Here is a 16,695-nt window from a genome sequence, read left to right on the forward strand (position 1 = left end):
AGAGCAAACGATTATCAGTTTAAAATAAAAGTTGGTCTCTATAGTGTTCTTTACAACTTACCAAAGGTTCAGTGATCCATGGATAATGACATGCAGCCAGGAATCCTGTTTTCCTGACATTTTTATGAGCCTGATTTCTACATGGTTATTTATAACTGATCAGTCATCACATTTTTCGAGTGAATCCCGCATGTATATGCGGATGGGTCAGTCTATTGGATCGTGTATGTGGCTGCTTGTCACGAATGGAAAACAAAAGTTTTATTCAAAATCTGAATATATTATAGACCTATTAATAAAAAATTAAACAATAATTATATTGCCCAGACAGCGTGCAAAGAGTGTAATCACTAAAAGCTGTCACTCATTCAATAAACGCAATCTCAGATTTCCCCAGTGAAACTGCTATACAATGAATCTCTTTTTTTTTTTTTTTTTTTTTTTATGTCTGCACTTATAGAGACGCGCTTGTTAACTGAACTCATCACCTGGACAAACACTCGAGAGTGTGTGATGCGGAGAGTGGATTCCAAGTTCAACACCTGTGGTTGGCCAACTGCGTTGTAGATATCTACAAACATGTCTGTGATTGGTCCTTACTCACCAAGGCGAAAACATGCTGGAAATGTAATCATTTGACGAGTACAAATACACATACTCACTGGTTCATTTGCCAGCTCCTTTTTAGCTAATAGTATGCTATTATTACGAATTCTTATGGAGGATTACATATCCCGGGCAAGCATTTATGGGCAGCAATTCCCTCTAAAAGCAGAAGCAGCAGCAGGTTGGCTGTGGTTTGAGTGAGAAAATTGCATGCTATAAGCAAGTCCGTCTCAAGCTCGGGACACCGATGTCCATAGGGTCCGTGAGCAGACATCCTGTCGAGGCAGGGGCTGAGGCCCTGGGAGTGGCGACTCCACCACGAGGTGGTGGAGGCCATGTGCGAGAGGTTCGGCCCAGTGGAAGTGGACCTGTTTGTGTCTCGAGAGACGTCCCACCGTCCACTGTGGTTTTCCCTCACGTATCCAGACCCGTTGGGGTTGGATGCGATGGTTCAAACGTAGCCGAGGCTGCGTCTGTACACATTCCCCTGATTGCTCTGCTCCCGGGAGTCCTGGAGAGGGTCTGTCGACAGGGGGTCAGCCTACTTCTGGTGGCACCCCGTTGGCCGACTCGAGTTTGGTTCTCTGATATCATAGCTCTGCTGGCAGGTGATCTGTGGCAGATTCCTCTGGGGAGGGATCTCCTGTCTCAGGGGGCGGGCACAATAGTTCACCCCCCGCCGGAGATTTGGAACCTTTGGGTCTGGCCCCTGAGGGGGCCAGGTACCTAGAGGCTGGCCTGTCGGCAGAGGGGGTAGAGACCTTACTCAGTTCCAGGGCTCCGTCTACGAGGAGACTGTACAGCCTCAAGTCAAGTGGAATGTTTTTTCCACTTGGTGCAGGGAGCGTGAGGTGGACCCAGTTAACTGCCCAGTGGCTTCAGTGTTGGAGTTCCTCCAAGATCGATTCTCTGCAGGTCTAACCCCGTCCACACTCAAGGTGTACGTGGCTGCCATTGCGGCTTTCCACACTCCTATGGGTGATGGGACTTTGAGTAGGCACCAGCTGGTTGTACAGTTCCTCCATGGGGCTCGGAGGATGAGGCCTGCAGCTCGGTCCAGAGTTCCAACCTGGGATCTGGCAGTGGTTCTCGGAAAGCTGGATGAAGCCCCCTTCGAGCCATTGGAGTCGGCGGAGCCGAAAGAACCTGCCCCCTAAGGTGGCTTTTCCCTTGCCATTACCTCTCTTAGGAGAGCGGGAGACCTCCAGTGGGGGACCTCATCCCTTCAGACCCATTTGAATAAATCTTGCATACACTTGCAGACACAGACAAACTTCTCTTTTCGACTATTTTCTGAAATTTAGTGGAAACAGCCCAAACTGTCTGCAGGTTAAGAGTGCAAACAGGGCCTGAGTTACACAATTTTAAAAATGAATTTATAAAAATAAAAAAGTGCATACTTTTTGGGGGGGTTATTACAGCTTAGACAACATATACTTACATGTTTATGACTTTTAGCAGTGTTTAAAGAAACTTCAAAGGGTTTCCTGTAAAATGACACCCAAATTCTGAACTTAGACCACTGTATGTGTGTATGGGAAGCTTTTCAATTTGGGTAGGCCAAATCCAGGTGAAAATCCAAAAAAAAAATGGTCTTTGAGTTTAAGTAGTTACCACTGTGAAGCTGCTTTGAAACAATCGGCATTTTAAAAGCGCTGTATAAATAAAGTTGACTTGACTCGGCTCAATAATCCGCAGGCACGCGCTCATGTACCGCTCACCGGTAAAATTATGTTCGCCCAAATCCAGCTCAGACATTTATCTGTAGCTTACTTTGTTGTAGCCATTAAACAATGTTTTTTTTTTCTTCTTTATATTTATGTTTAAATATTTTAATATAATTTTGATTTTTTTTTAAGTGAAAAGATCAGAAAATGATTTTGGTGGTTATGTTTAGTTTAACTTTGTTTTGTAGAAAGCATTTCTTTTGTTTTGTTTAAATTGTATCTTAATTTTAAAAAAGGTTTCTTCGGCCATTTGCCTGGATTTAATAAATAAGAAGCAAATAGCAGACTATAATCATGACATGAAGTCGCGGGAGTGATCGCTTTTAATTTGCTCATTAACTGGAGCGCGTCTAAAAAATAAACTGAAACTCAGCAGGCAACTTGCCTCACAGACATGATAAATATGCGTATAGAAAGCTTGAAATGCCCACTTTTAAATGAAACTATTCGAAACGAAAATATTTAATTAAGCAAAGCGTAGTGTTCACGCGAGCAGCTCATGACACACGTTTCTGTTCAGAATGCTTCATCACTGCATGAGCTGTGAGTTTAACATGCATTTTTAGACTAATCCTGACTTGTGCAACTTTGCAGCCTACACATTTGTTTCTTAGTTGTAGTATTAGTTCTTACTTTGCTAAAAATATATATAATTTCTGATTATAGCATAGCTTTCTGCCCAACCAATTAGACTAATAAAGTAATGATTAAAAAAACACTAATGCTTGATCAAGGACTCAGCCCAACCCGACCCGATGATAGTGCTGGGAAATTTCAGCCCGGGTCAGGTTTGGGCTCGGGCAGAGAATCTAAACTCTGCCGAGGTAAAAGAGTCAGAGAATCAAGAAAAGAGCCAGAGAGAAGGCCCAGAGAAGAGAGAGAGCCAGAGAATCAAGAAAAGAGTCAGAGAGAAGGCCCCGAGAAATAAGAGGCAAGAGCGAGAGCCAGACATCAAGCCCTAAGAAAAGAGAAAGCATAACAGAGAGAGAGCAACAGTTGCAATATTATATTATCCCTTCCTTGACCATGTGACAACCCAAATGTGAGACAACCAAAACTGACCAATCAGATTATGATAAGATAATCACTTCCCCCACTGTACTAAAAGTGTGACACATATTTTGGCCTACAGACCTTGAAGACTATTAACATCTCTGTCTTTAGAAATTTCTGGTATAAGAAAGGTGGGGGTTCCAAAAGTAAAGCAAATGTCTTGTTTTTTTTCTAAATTATTTTCAATCCTATACTAGACATCTAAAATAAGTGTGATTCATAAAGGTTAATAGTCAAGACTAGGTCTCAGCTCATGAAAATGCTTAAATGTGGGGTAAGTGATATCTGGTAACCGTTGTTGATATTTCAAATCACCAAAACAAACACGCCCCTACCCCCAAAAAGGGTCTCAGCCCTATTTTGATAGCTCCACCCCACATATACTTAACCCAGGCAACAACTATGGCAGAATCTGTGTGTTACTAATCCAGGTTGAATATTCAATGAAAAAGTTACCCCTTCCATCACAAAAACACAAACCATTCTCATGAACAACTCGAAAGAACACAAGCGGACAGTTCAGCTAACGACGAATTACAATTATGACAAGATTATAGTTATAGCGATCACAAAAACACAAACAGTTCTCATGAACAACTCGATAACGTTAGTATACAAGCTCGATAGTCCAGTAGCCTAGAAATCTAGACGCACCCTAGTGGCAGCAAATTTAATCTGCCCGCAAGTGTTGTCTAGGAACTCTCAATATCCTTCTGAGCTGTATTCCTCTCAATCTGGACGGGCCAATAACATTGTGTATAGAGTCGGCGGGCGGGGCCATAATGACGACGGGCCGAGTTGCGTTTGCGTGCTTCTTGTAAACACAGAAACTGGCGAACGGCGGCAGTCTTTCGAATCAGCTTTGACTGCGATTCTGGAAGACTTGGAGTTGAGCTTTCCTCTGAGAAAAGAACAAAGAACGGCACTGAAGTCATTCTTAAAAAGGGAAGATGTGTACGGTGAATGTTTAATCTATCAACAAGCTCTGTTTCACCTTCGTTGCTCTGGTTGGTGTAGCGCTATCCTATCGCGTGCAGAGGGAGTTTGAAAGACAACCGTTTATCCCGCCCCTCGGATTGAGCCCTGTCTATGGTGAGTTTCCAGACCAAACATCTTGATGTGGGTCTGGCTTGTCAGGATGAGAGTCCAGCTAACAACATATTACAATTATGACCGGATGGGTTATATAGATGAAAACAGGAAACAAACATATATTAGGAGTATAGTATCTTACCTGTCTGACTCATTTTGTAAGCTGACGCTTGAAACTTTGAAACAGTGAGGGGTTGTAGATGCTCCATACGGTGTGGCAATGAACGGGTCTTTATCATCGCTGAAGTGAGCGACAATACGATCGCAAATTGACAAACAAGCGAACATGACACACAAGCATATTCAAGCAAAAGCCAGCATATATTAGTTCTTTCATGGCTAATCTAAGACTAAGTTCGTCCTGTGTGACTTGTGCGTTTTGTATAATGTTGTGCACTGAGCATCTTGTCTCACTATAGACACGCCCCTTACCTGCTGATTGGCTACAAGTTTGTTATTCCACTCGGCCCTGAGTCCTTTTTCTAAAACAGTTTGGAAATAACACTTATCCCATCTTTAATAACTTAAGATCATGATTAATGAAAATATTAGTTCTCACATTAATTTATATACTGGTCTAGCCTGTGCATTCATGAGGTAATGTGGATTTTCGTATATTCCTTTAATAATTCAAAAGTTTGCACTTATATCAAATTAAATAGGATAGTAAAGGATATGCGTATTTGAAGTGCTGTTCGGGGAGGGGCTCCGAGCTGTGAATTTAGGCCCAAATCCAGGGTTAATTATTTGAATGTGCCTCCCGAACTTTAATAAATCATAGTTAATAAAGCATAATTTCAACAAGTAGTCTTACATGCATGAATTAGATCAGTGTTTTTTTGTGAACAAAGAAAACATGATCATGCATAATAAATTATAATTCATGATGATGTACCCGTCTTAGTTAAAGTTTTAATTGTGTTGTTCATCCATGAAGTCATGAATGAAAGACTTTGAACTCATGTTGTTTCCTGATGATTCATGAGATATTAATGCATATAATGTACAAGTCTTACATGAATTCATGACAATTCATGTACCCTTGTGCATCTAATTAAGTTATAAAAAGCAGTTGAAAATGTTTTAGAAGATGCACATACTGTAAAATGCAACATTTTACAAGCAATTATATGTAGTATCCAATTAATTTGACTTGCACTGTAAGGTTTTCCTCAACATCATGAGATTTCTGGGCTTTGGCATTTATCAGAACTGGGAAAGTCTTTATGTCGATTTGAGTGGCCAAGTGTAGGTATTGGGACAAACCTACACATCCCACTACACTACATACTTGCTATGGCTATGTTTCACAATTTGCTATCAAGTGTTTCATTGGTGTATATGATCTGTCACACCTGAGCACTGTGATCAGATCAGATTGTATATGTTAAGCAAGGCTTTCACAGAGCACATATTCCATCTGACAGGTCCTACACATGGAGTCTGGAGCTGCTGGAGACCCTGGTCCCAATGTGTGTCTGGAACAAAGACACGGAAACGAGAATGCAACAACCCCCCACCAAAAGATGGTGGTTTGCCTTGTCAAGGAAGCAGTACTCAGAAGAGAAGTTGTTAAAAATAATTTTTTACATTAAAAATGTAAAATTCTGATTCTCATGTCTAAAAATATACCATCAAAATATACCAAAAATAATACCGTCAAAATGACAAATGACATCAGTTACTGTCTGTGTTTAATGTTTCATAAATGTAGGAAAGATAATAAAGTGTGCCCAAACCTCCAGCTCATAGTGTTGGCTATTTATTCTTCAGTTGTAATATATTATTCATATCATGATCTTTAAATAAGAAACAACAGAATAATAGCAAGTTGCAACCACAGTAAGAAATCATTCTGATGGCATGTACACATGGCTGTACTCAGGACCAACAAAAGTGCTTCACAAAATGTTAAGTATCATTTGGGTGAATATCTAGTTAATTTAGTGTTGGTCCAAAATTAGTGGTGTATGTCTGTTAAGGTCATTGAACGTCATTACATGCAATAGAAACATTCAGTAAACTGGTAGATTGGAATTATAACACAATAAGTCTTTTATGTTTCACTCCAAAATGAACACATTTTTCTTAAAGAAAATCTTTATTGTTTTTGTACTGACATTAATTTCTCAACACTCAACAAAATTTCCCCTAAAGCAAAACCTCTGGAAAAATTACAGTGAGACTGTGCTTAATTATTTTGAAAATACTCAATACAAATAAAAATGTATTTTGTTTGTTTCACAGATATGAAGATTATCAGTGAAAGATTTACTAAGCGTACAATGTTTTAACTATGATATATGTTTTATACCCACGATATTTGGCAGAGTAAATTATTACAACATTGTAATTCTATTTATGTTGTCTTTCTGATACTAATGGAACCTTTTCAGAGACTGTGATGACCAGTTTCCACAGTTATCAAGATTGCAAATCTAGTAAAGGTTTTGATATTTTCATTTTTAACTCTATATGGTTACATTAGTTGGCAGTAATTGAAAAAGAACATGAATTAATGCTGCTGTGAGGGTGTTTCTATTGCAACAGCTGAGGGACTGACAGCAAATTGACATCTATCTCTCTTCTAAATGCTGTAATCAATAAAAATGTCCCTCTTTTGGAAAGTCAACTATGACGATTTCTGCTTCTGAAAACCCTGGGAATGTGAAAAAAGTCGATTATTTGTGAAACTGATGGATGAAACACGTTAGAGGCAATCAGCTGATTCCTCTTGAGGCCCTAGACATGCTGTTCCACCATTCTGTGGGGCCGGATTGTTGCATTGGCGTGTGCGAAGCTGGGTCTTCCTTGAACAGGTGGACCATGTGGACCAGCAGCTCCAATTGCCATCTACTGCCAATGCTGTGTGTTAGGATGACAAGAAAATTCACAAGTTAGTTTTACATGTTTTCATATAGAACAAGCTTTGAAGTGACTTACAAATAATAATAAGAAAAAAAAACAAATCACATGCAATTTGTCATGAGCCAGCAATATTCTTAGTATGCAATGCCAATTATAAACTAAACTAAATTTAACTAAACTTAGTATGCAAGCTAGAGCAGAGGTGAAGTACAGAAGATAAATAGAAGATACATTATTTTTGTTGCAAAGCAACATTCTGTTATGAGAGACTATATTAATATTAAATGTGTAAATAAAATAATGTTTAATATTTTTAAAATGTAGCTGCAGTGCAGCTGCAGAGATACAATGACTTTATCAATCAGAGATTGGATTGGTTTTCTTTGTAATGTTAACTAGAGTCCATAAAAAACAACACATTTTCAGAATTACATTCTTGTCAAGTTTTGTGTTGTGATATTGTTGATAAATGTTACATAAACCATATGGACGCTTGACCAGGACCCCTTGTCGTCACTTTTCAACGAGCTGGGCGTACCTTTATCGCCAATTTTCGACGCGCTGGGTGCTCCATTCATTACAATGAGAAACCTTTGGCGTCATACACAGACGCACTGGGAATGGGAATATTATCGTCATGGTGAAATTTATTTTTTGATTTATTTATTGAAATTATTTATTGGTTTATAATTTTGCCTTTATGACATGTTTGAGTGTGCTTCTCAATTAAATCAGCAAGCATAATTTCATTTACATTTATTTTATTTACGCTATTTAGACACATTTTAACATGATTTCATTTACATTTATTTTATTTACGCTATTTAGACACATTTTAACATGATTTCATTTACATTTATTTTATTTACGCTATTTAGACACATTTTAACATGTAACCCAACCCCACCCCATCCCTAAACCTACCCATTTGTGTGAACATGATATAAAACACAGGATGTAACATACGACTGCATCCACAAGTTATTCAAAAAAGTTAAATAATCCAAGTTTTCTGAGGCCAAACGATTGATTTGCATGAAGAAAATCCCCAAAAGCGATCAGCATCTCCATCCGCCGAAGATCACGAACACAACAAATTTCAAATATTGCCGCCCGTACTTTAGATTTCATAGTGAAATTTCATTGGCTCTCATATGTCTTGTGACCAATTGCGTCATTACGTCAGCATTGATTGTAAAATCTCGTGTGTCTTGTGACCGATTGCGTCATGCTCAGGAGTCTTTTGAATTATTTGAATGAGATATGAATGAGTTCGTTCATGGGGCAGCGGGATCATCATTTCAGCGATTAAAACATCAAGATCAACTCTGTTCTTCACATGAAGATATCGTATGACTTCAGAAGACTTGGGATGCAACATGAGTTAATACTTTTATACTGCTTTGGTCAGATTTTGCAATAAATACTTGTGACTGTACATTTATTTGCCTGTTATGTGTTTTATATTGTTAAGATGTGGGTAGGTTTTGGGTAGGAGTGGGGTTAGTTGCTCCAAAATATAAAAGTAGCCTTTAAATATTAATAAAATCATGTCTGCTTTTACAAACGCAAATAATTAAATGCGTCTGTGTATGACGGCAAAGGTTTCTCATTGAAATGAATGGAGCACCCAGCGCGTCGAAAATTGACGATAAAGGTACGCCCAGCTCGTTGAAAAGTGACGACAAGGGGTCCTGGTCAAGCGTCCATATGTGACGAGTTGGGTGTGAGAATGTGTTGATCAGGCATAACATTTTGACATTATGATATATTAGGCAGCATGTGAACATTTTTTCCTCAAAGTTGATGTGTTAGAAGTAGGAAAAATGGGCAAGCGTAAGGATTTGAACGAGACTGACAAGGACCAAATTGTGATGGCTACAATGTAAAACAAATTCAGGTCTCCAATTAATGCATTTTGGTCCAAAAATATGACTTTATTCAGCATTGTCTTCTCTTCCATGTTCCTCAAATAAAGAATCAAATGGTCATGAATCATGATTCGAATCGTGTGTCAAACTGGCAAACTGCTGAATTCACGTGACATTGGTGATATGAATCCCGAATCAATCTGCTGATTCACGACCGTTTGATTCTTTATTTGAGGTTTGAAAACAAATGCAGAAGAGAAGACAATGCTGAATAAAGTTGTAATTTTTGGACCAAAATGTATTGTCGACGCTTCTACGAGTCTAACTTACCAACTGATGTCACATATGGACTACTATGATGATGTTTTCATTACTTTCTGGACGTGGACAGCAAGTGGACATACACTTACATTCAAAGGACAGAAAGCCCTCGGACTATAAACTAACCCTTTAATTAAAGGCCACTTCAGTAAAAAAAAATTGATAACAATACTGAGTGAATGTTCTCCGTATATATTATACATTCATAAAATACTTTTACTTCAGACCCACTAAGTCCCAGCCTTCGGCCCATACAGAAGCTCCAGTACTTGGTAGAAACCTATAGGAGCCTGACAAACTGCTTATTTTAAAGAAAAATGTTAGATATATACAGGGCCTTTCTCTTTTATAGATATCATGCCACACAGACAAACCTTTTCGTTGGGTGATCTCACAGCTCACTCCTCTGAAACCAGCTGGACAAATACAAATACACCTCGTGCCTAACATGAGAAAAAATTATTACACACATTGCATAATTTGAACACACACAAACACACTAAATGTTTCACATAATAAGGTCCTAAGGATCAAAGTAACTACCTATATTTGTTATACATTTGGTATATATTTACAAATTAAGCGAAAACAATGCACAGCCTGATATGAAAATTCCTCATTACCTCTCAAATGTCTTTCAGTAACAATCCAGAGTCAGTTATTCAATTTGCATTCCTAGTTACCAATACAAGACATTTCCCCCAGTTTTTAAATTAATAAATTAATACATTTTCTTAGTTGTTTCCCTTAAAACATTTGTCTAGATAGATAGATAGATAGATAGATAGATGATAGATAGATAGATAGATGATAGATAGATAGATAGATAGATAGATAGATAGATAGATAGATAGATAGATAGATAGATAGATAGATAGATAGATAGATAGATAGATAGATAGATAGATAGATAGATAAAAGAGCTACTACTGAAAAAAAGAGTTGGTGTTAAAACTATTTTTCTCGCTGCACGGATAATACTAATGCAAATGAAACACCCATTTGTCTTCAATAATAAGCGATCTGACAGGACCTAACAAAAGTGTCTGATTATCCTCACCTTTGAGCACTGCCATGCCATTATTGAGACAGGGGGAGCAGCGACAGGAGCTGATTTCTTTCGCGTACTCTGACAGAGCTCTCCTCATGTTTTTCTTCAGGGTGTTAGTGTTCGATTCTCGTAATGGCACCAACTCATAAAGTGGTTCCATCTGGAAACATGGTTAACATTTATCATTACAGGATTTTGCAAAGTGAAATCAATAATCAAGGACAAATGGTTCTGATAATGGATGAATGGATAAATATTAGAGGTTCACCCAGGCTGTATCACAATTGAAGTTGTAGGCATTTTCTCCCAGTCTTAACCGATACTGCCACAACATTTCTTGTTTAAGTATGCCTAGAGAATGAGACGCTGCAACAGCAGTTGACACTATGGGGAACACCTCCCAGGTGTGATGACTGCATGACGCCCAAATAGAATCACAGCGATAATCATTGGCTAATGCTATTAAGCAGCATACACAAGGCACTTTGCCATCAACCCCTTCTTCTTTGAGTTTTTGTGAAAACCTACTCAGGGAAAGGATGGTGTTATACGGAACTCTAGACAGATACACCGCTTAAAGAGTCAACATATTGTCCGGAGCCAACAGAAAAGCGTGCTGTGTCAGACCTCTCACACTGTTGGTTGATACACTGCTTGACCAAAAAGCTTCTGGATTATTATTGCAGTGATTATTGTTTCTAACATGTTAAATGTTTGGCAACAGTTATTCTAACCCTAAATGACGGAGTGTGTATCTTTTCATTTCAAAAACAACAATGTAGAAAGACACATCATGGCCCTATTCTTGGATGACAATGTCAATATTCATCAGGCTCAAATGGTGAAAGAATGGTTGTGAGGGAACATCAAGAATAATTTTCACACATGTATTGGCACCTCTGTGTCCAGAGCTTAAATTGATTGAACTTCTTTGGGATGTGTTGGAGGAGACTTTACAGAGTGCTGGACTCTTTCATTGTCAATACAAGATCTGGACCAAAAAAAGATGCACCTCTTCATGCAAATAGCGTCACAACAAGTATTTCCATGAAGAGGTGCATCAATTTTTGGGGATCCAAAACACAGCATATGCAGGTGATTAGACATTCTGCTCTTTTTTAACAGGGATGAGTCTATTGTAGAATTTGAAGCTTTTTGGGATATGATAGCAATATGCACATAAGTGATATTTACCTTTTCAAGGGCACAGATTTTATTCCCGGCTAGGGAACACAGATAGTGGTAAAATGTGTGCACTTAAAATTCACTTTGTATAAAAGCAAATGCCAAAATGGTTTGTCAAAACAGATGTTTCAGTCTATATAATATTCTATGGTGAGAAAAAATAATAATTTTTGCATACAAATTTTATTTATTAATATATTATTGGTTTATAAGATTTTTGGTTAATTGAAGACAACGGTGTAATTTCTGTTCTATAGCAATATAGAAATATTCAGATTTAAGGTATGTATTTTCTACAAGAGCTAATTGCAATTGAACAAACTTGAGACAAATTGAGGCTTTGTTTAGAATGGTATATATTGAGTGAAAAGTGTTACCTTCTTGTGAGTAAAATCTGGATTGTAGAAGACAGCTTCACCCCACAGCTGCATAATGTCAGGAGTTGGTAGCTGTTTTGCAGCTAGACGTGACACGGTTTCACTGTCACCCCCTCTGACCACAATTAAGACGTCTTCCACCATTTCCCTTTCTTTACTGGAATCTAAAATGCCAGACAACAAAATAGGATGTTTAAAGGTGCACTATGTTAAAACAAAATCAGTAAAACATCCCAAAATATATATATTAACATACAGTGTTCATTCAGTAGAACAAAATGTGTTGCCAATGTTTCCAACTATTTGTAAATCGTGAGAAACTTGCTATTTTAATCAATGATCCGGGACATGTGAGGGAGTCGCCTGTCAATTGCATTATATCTGCGTTACCCTTGGTTTCCGATTTTACAGAAACTCTTTACTCTTACTGCAGTGTGCAATATCATTAAACTCTTCTTAATATCATTAATTCATCTTTGCACACTTAACCGTTAAGGTCATTTGATCTGAACAATTTGATCTGATCTGTGGCTTTTCTCACCCCCAAGCTCTTGCAACAGGCCTGCACAGCCACCAGCTGAAATTCCAGCTCCCACATACACTCCCTTAATTGAGGCTCCACCTTTCATCCCAATCTGCACACAGCTCATGGTTTGTTCAAGTGTGTATCCTGTAATAGAAGAAAATACCCTCACATTCAGTGTAGGCTCAACTTTTGGGATAACAGGGGAGTCCCTGATTTGATCACATCCTATTTTTCCCCCTAACTTTTACCTACCAGCTTTTTCGAGTTGCTCATCATTGAGGACAATGGTATATTCAAAATCTCCACCCAAAGTTGCCTCTTTGATGAAATGTGTCCCAAAATCACTGTAGAGCTGCCGATATTCTCCATACGTGTATTCCAGTGGCAGGGCGCGCAAGCGGGACAGGAACTCAGGGTGTAACATCAGGTTGGCTGTCTTTAAAGCATAGCGTGCTACCTCAAGTTCAGAGTGTGCTCGGATGAATTTTTTTTTCTGAGGAAAACACAGAATAAAGTCAAACAATATATTTCACAGTCTGGTCAAGAATTTAATATCGTCTTATCATTCTTCTTTTATTAATATCATTAATGTCCTATTATTTTCTCATAGTTAGTGGTGTCTGTTAAGACCAGCATCACTATTAAAATTAGGCCGCATTTACACTGCATGGTTCAAGTGACAACATTAAGATTCCTCCCATGTGGCATGGATATGATCCACGAAAGTGCAAGCAGGAAAAAAAGTGCATGGATTCCGATACTCTGTAAGAATTGAGGGCACATTTGTTTGAGGTCTTATGTTCCCTCCGTCAGCAAGGGATGGAGCCTAGGTTGGCTGAAAAATTCAGCAGAGCGGCAGAGGGTCTAGTACTTGACGACATGGCACTCAAGGACCTTTTTAATTATTCCCTGAATGAGCTGTTTGATTGGGTGGTAATGAGAGGGTTGGATTTTTTATCCTGTGGATAAAGTGGAATAACCCGCCAGATGGAGAAGGCTGCTAGAGAGGCGGTGACTCCTCCGAGGGCAGCCAAAGCTGCTGCAGCAATCCCAGAGATGGCTAGAGAAGTTGAGGCAATGGTCTCCACCTCGCCTAGTCTGCGTAGGCGGAAGGAAGGCTTCAGTCCCGGCAGAGTCTGGTGGCCCCGACAGCAATTACTCCTGTCCCAGACCAGCCACCCAGGTTCCTTACCCTGCCATGGCCGGCCACTGACCAGCGTCCAGAGATGGCTCCAGGCACTGACCAGGCTCCAGAGATGGCTCCAGCCACTGACCAGCATCCAGAGATGGCTCCAGCCACTGACCAGCGTCCAGAGATGGCTCCAGCCACTGACCAGCGTCCAGAGATAGCTCCAGCCACTGACCAGCATCCAGAGATGGCTCCAGCCACTGACCAGCGTCCAGAGATGGCTCCAGCCACTGACAAGGCTCCAGAGATGGCTCCAGCCACTGACAAGGCTCCAGAGATGGCTCCAGCCACTGACAAGGCTCCAGAGATGGCTCCAGCCACTGACAAGGCTCCAGAGATGGCTCTAGCCACTGACCAGCGTCCAGAGATGGCTCCAGCCACTGACCAGCGTCCAGAGATGGCTCCAGCCATTGACAAGGCTCCAGAGATGGCTCCAGCCACTGACCAGCGTCCAGAGATGGCTCCAGCCACTGTCCAGCGTCTAGATATTTTTTGGATTTCAATAAATCACATCTTCCTGCACTTGACTTGAGTCCTCCCTCCTTTCCATCCAGTTTGTTCCTGATATTGTGTTTGTTTATATTTCAAAAGATGGTTTGATTACATTGTTTAGAATGTAGCATGTTCTTAAAAGAAATCAGGCCTAAATTTACTCTTTGCTTATAGTAGAAAAGTAAGAGACCACACACAACATAATTTATGGGGAGGGGGGAGTGGAGAGACAGTCACCTCTAAACCAAAGATGATTCCCATTTGGTCAATCCATCCAGGAAGATGGGCAAACTAATTTTAGTTTTTAATCTCAGAACACGAACAAAGAAATCAGTTGAAGTTCTTAGTGCAGTTCTAGAATGTTCAAGTCAGTCTTGAAACAGAGACAGATGATCAGGTAATCATCGCAGACCAAGATCTTAAAACATGGGTTAGTTTCGTTCAAGCCATCTAAAGCTCTCCCCTCACTTTCCTTTCTTTTACTTAAGTTCAGTTTCTTTCCATTGAGTCTCGTGTTCTACGTTAAGTTTCGCCACAAAGTTGCTCTTGATGAACCTATAGCAGAGCGACATCAATTATATCAAATTGAATAATCCCGCCAAAGCAACGATAGGAGGGTTAAGTTAAAGGGTTAGTTCACCCAAAAATGAAATTTATGTCATTAATGACTCACCATAATGTCGTTCCACACCCGTAAAACCTCTGTTCATAATTGGAACAAAGTTTAAGATATTTTATATTTTATTCCCAGAGCATATGCAGTCTATGCACACTTTACTGTCCATGTCAAGAAAACTAATAAAAACATAATCAAAGTAGTCCATATGTGACATCATCTGGTTGATTAGAATCTCTTGAAGCATCGAAAATACATTTTGGTCCAAAAATATCAAAAACTATGACTTTATTCAGCATTGTCTTCTCTTTCGTGTTCCTCCAAAAAGATTAAAATGGTTCATGAGAATCAGTGAATCAATGATGCGGGTCGCCAATGTCTCGTGATTTCAGCAGTTCGGATTGCGTCAAACTGCTAAACTGCTGAAATCACGTGACATTGGTGACCTGAATCATTGATCGATTCACTATCATCAAATCGATTCACTATCATGAAAGTCATTAATGACATAAATTTCACACAAACATGTCCCTACACTTGATATACAATCACTGATGAACACATTTAAATTTTAATGATGAAAAAACATATAAGGTGGCAGATTCGAACCTACAGTCCCTGACAAAAGTCTTATCGCTTGTGTACAAATTGACCTAAAGTGCCGCTGAAATATATTTCTAATCAAGATTTTTTTACAAGAAATGGTTTAATCCCACCAGCTTTTGTGATAATGTTTCAGTGAAAAACTAAACTTTCAAAAAGTATTTTAATATTCACAGCTTGGTAAAGCCCATTAAGTGAATTTTTGCAAAGACATAAGTGTTGTCACCTTGTCATATGAGCTTCACCTGTGACTAATAATGGATCAATTAGGTCTCAAGTGTGTTTAAAAAGAACCCCAGTACACTAGACCTTCACATCAACTGCAACTAGACCTCTGCAAAAATGCCTAAGATTCACCCTGAGACTAAAGTTTTGATTATCAAGAGGCTGAAGACCAGATCCACTGCTGATGTGGCAGACACCTTCAATGTGTCTCAGCGTCAAGTACAGAGGATAAAGGAAAAGAGACTGGAGACGTTTTTGACAAGCCCAGGTCAGGCAGACCCCGCAAGACAACTGCTCGAGAGGACCGTTTGTTGGCATGAAAATCCAAGGCCAGCCCATTTTCCACTGCAGCAGAGCTCCACGAGACCTGGTCACCTGAAGTCCCTGTGTCAACCAGAACAGTTTGTCGGATTCTGTCTCGAAATGGCCTCCATGGTCGAATCAGTGCCCAGAAGCCAGCACTAAACAAAAGACAATTGAAAAACCGTGTGGCATTTGCCTAGGCCCACAGCCTGCTAAAAGGATGGACGCTGGAAAAGTGGCAGAAGGTGGATTTTTCAGATGACTCTTCTGTTGAATTACACCACAGTCACCGCAAATATTGCAGGAGACCTACTGGTGCCAGAATGGATCCGAGAGTCACCCAGAAAACAGTGAAGTTTGGTGGCGGAAAATTCATGGTCTGGGGTTACATCCAGTATGGGGGTGTGCGAGAGATCTGCAGGGTGGAAGGCAACATCAATAGTCTAAAATACCAAGAAATCTTAGCTACTTCTTATATTCCCAACCATAAAAGAGGCCCAATTCTGCAGCAGGACGGTGCTCCATCGCATACTTCCATCTCCATATCAAAGTTTCTCAAGGCGAAGAAGATCAAGATGCTCCAGGATTGG

General features: G+C 39.6%; 2 protein-coding genes across 2 annotated transcripts in view; one reads left to right on the forward strand and one right to left on the reverse strand.

Annotated features, from left to right (window-relative positions):
* The window catches only part of c8a (complement component 8, alpha polypeptide), a 33,958-nt gene extending 27,736 nt beyond the window's left edge, over window positions 1-6,222 (forward strand). Inside the window, exon 11 of the mRNA XM_067452272.1 lies at window positions 5,906-6,222. Within this exon, the coding sequence (XP_067308373.1) occupies window positions 5,906-6,054 (149 nt within the window). The 3' untranslated portion in view covers window positions 6,055-6,222. The remainder of the gene's footprint in view (window positions 1-5,905) is intronic.
* A 338-nt stretch (window positions 6,223-6,560) lies between these two features.
* LOC137088905 (complement component C8 beta chain-like) overlaps window positions 6,561-16,695 on the reverse strand; it is an 87,689-nt gene continuing 77,554 nt past the window's right edge. Inside the window, 6 exon segments of the mRNA XM_067452285.1 lie at window positions 6,561-7,343; window positions 9,913-9,981; window positions 10,599-10,749; window positions 12,152-12,315; window positions 12,693-12,821; window positions 12,930-13,170. Coding sequence (XP_067308386.1) covers window positions 7,189-7,343; window positions 9,913-9,981; window positions 10,599-10,749; window positions 12,152-12,315; window positions 12,693-12,821; window positions 12,930-13,170 — 909 coding nt within the window. The 3' untranslated portion in view covers window positions 6,561-7,188.

This window comes from Pseudorasbora parva, chromosome 9 (genome assembly GCF_024679245.1).
Source record: "Pseudorasbora parva isolate DD20220531a chromosome 9, ASM2467924v1, whole genome shotgun sequence".
NCBI lineage: Eukaryota > Metazoa > Chordata > Actinopteri > Cypriniformes > Gobionidae > Pseudorasbora > Pseudorasbora parva.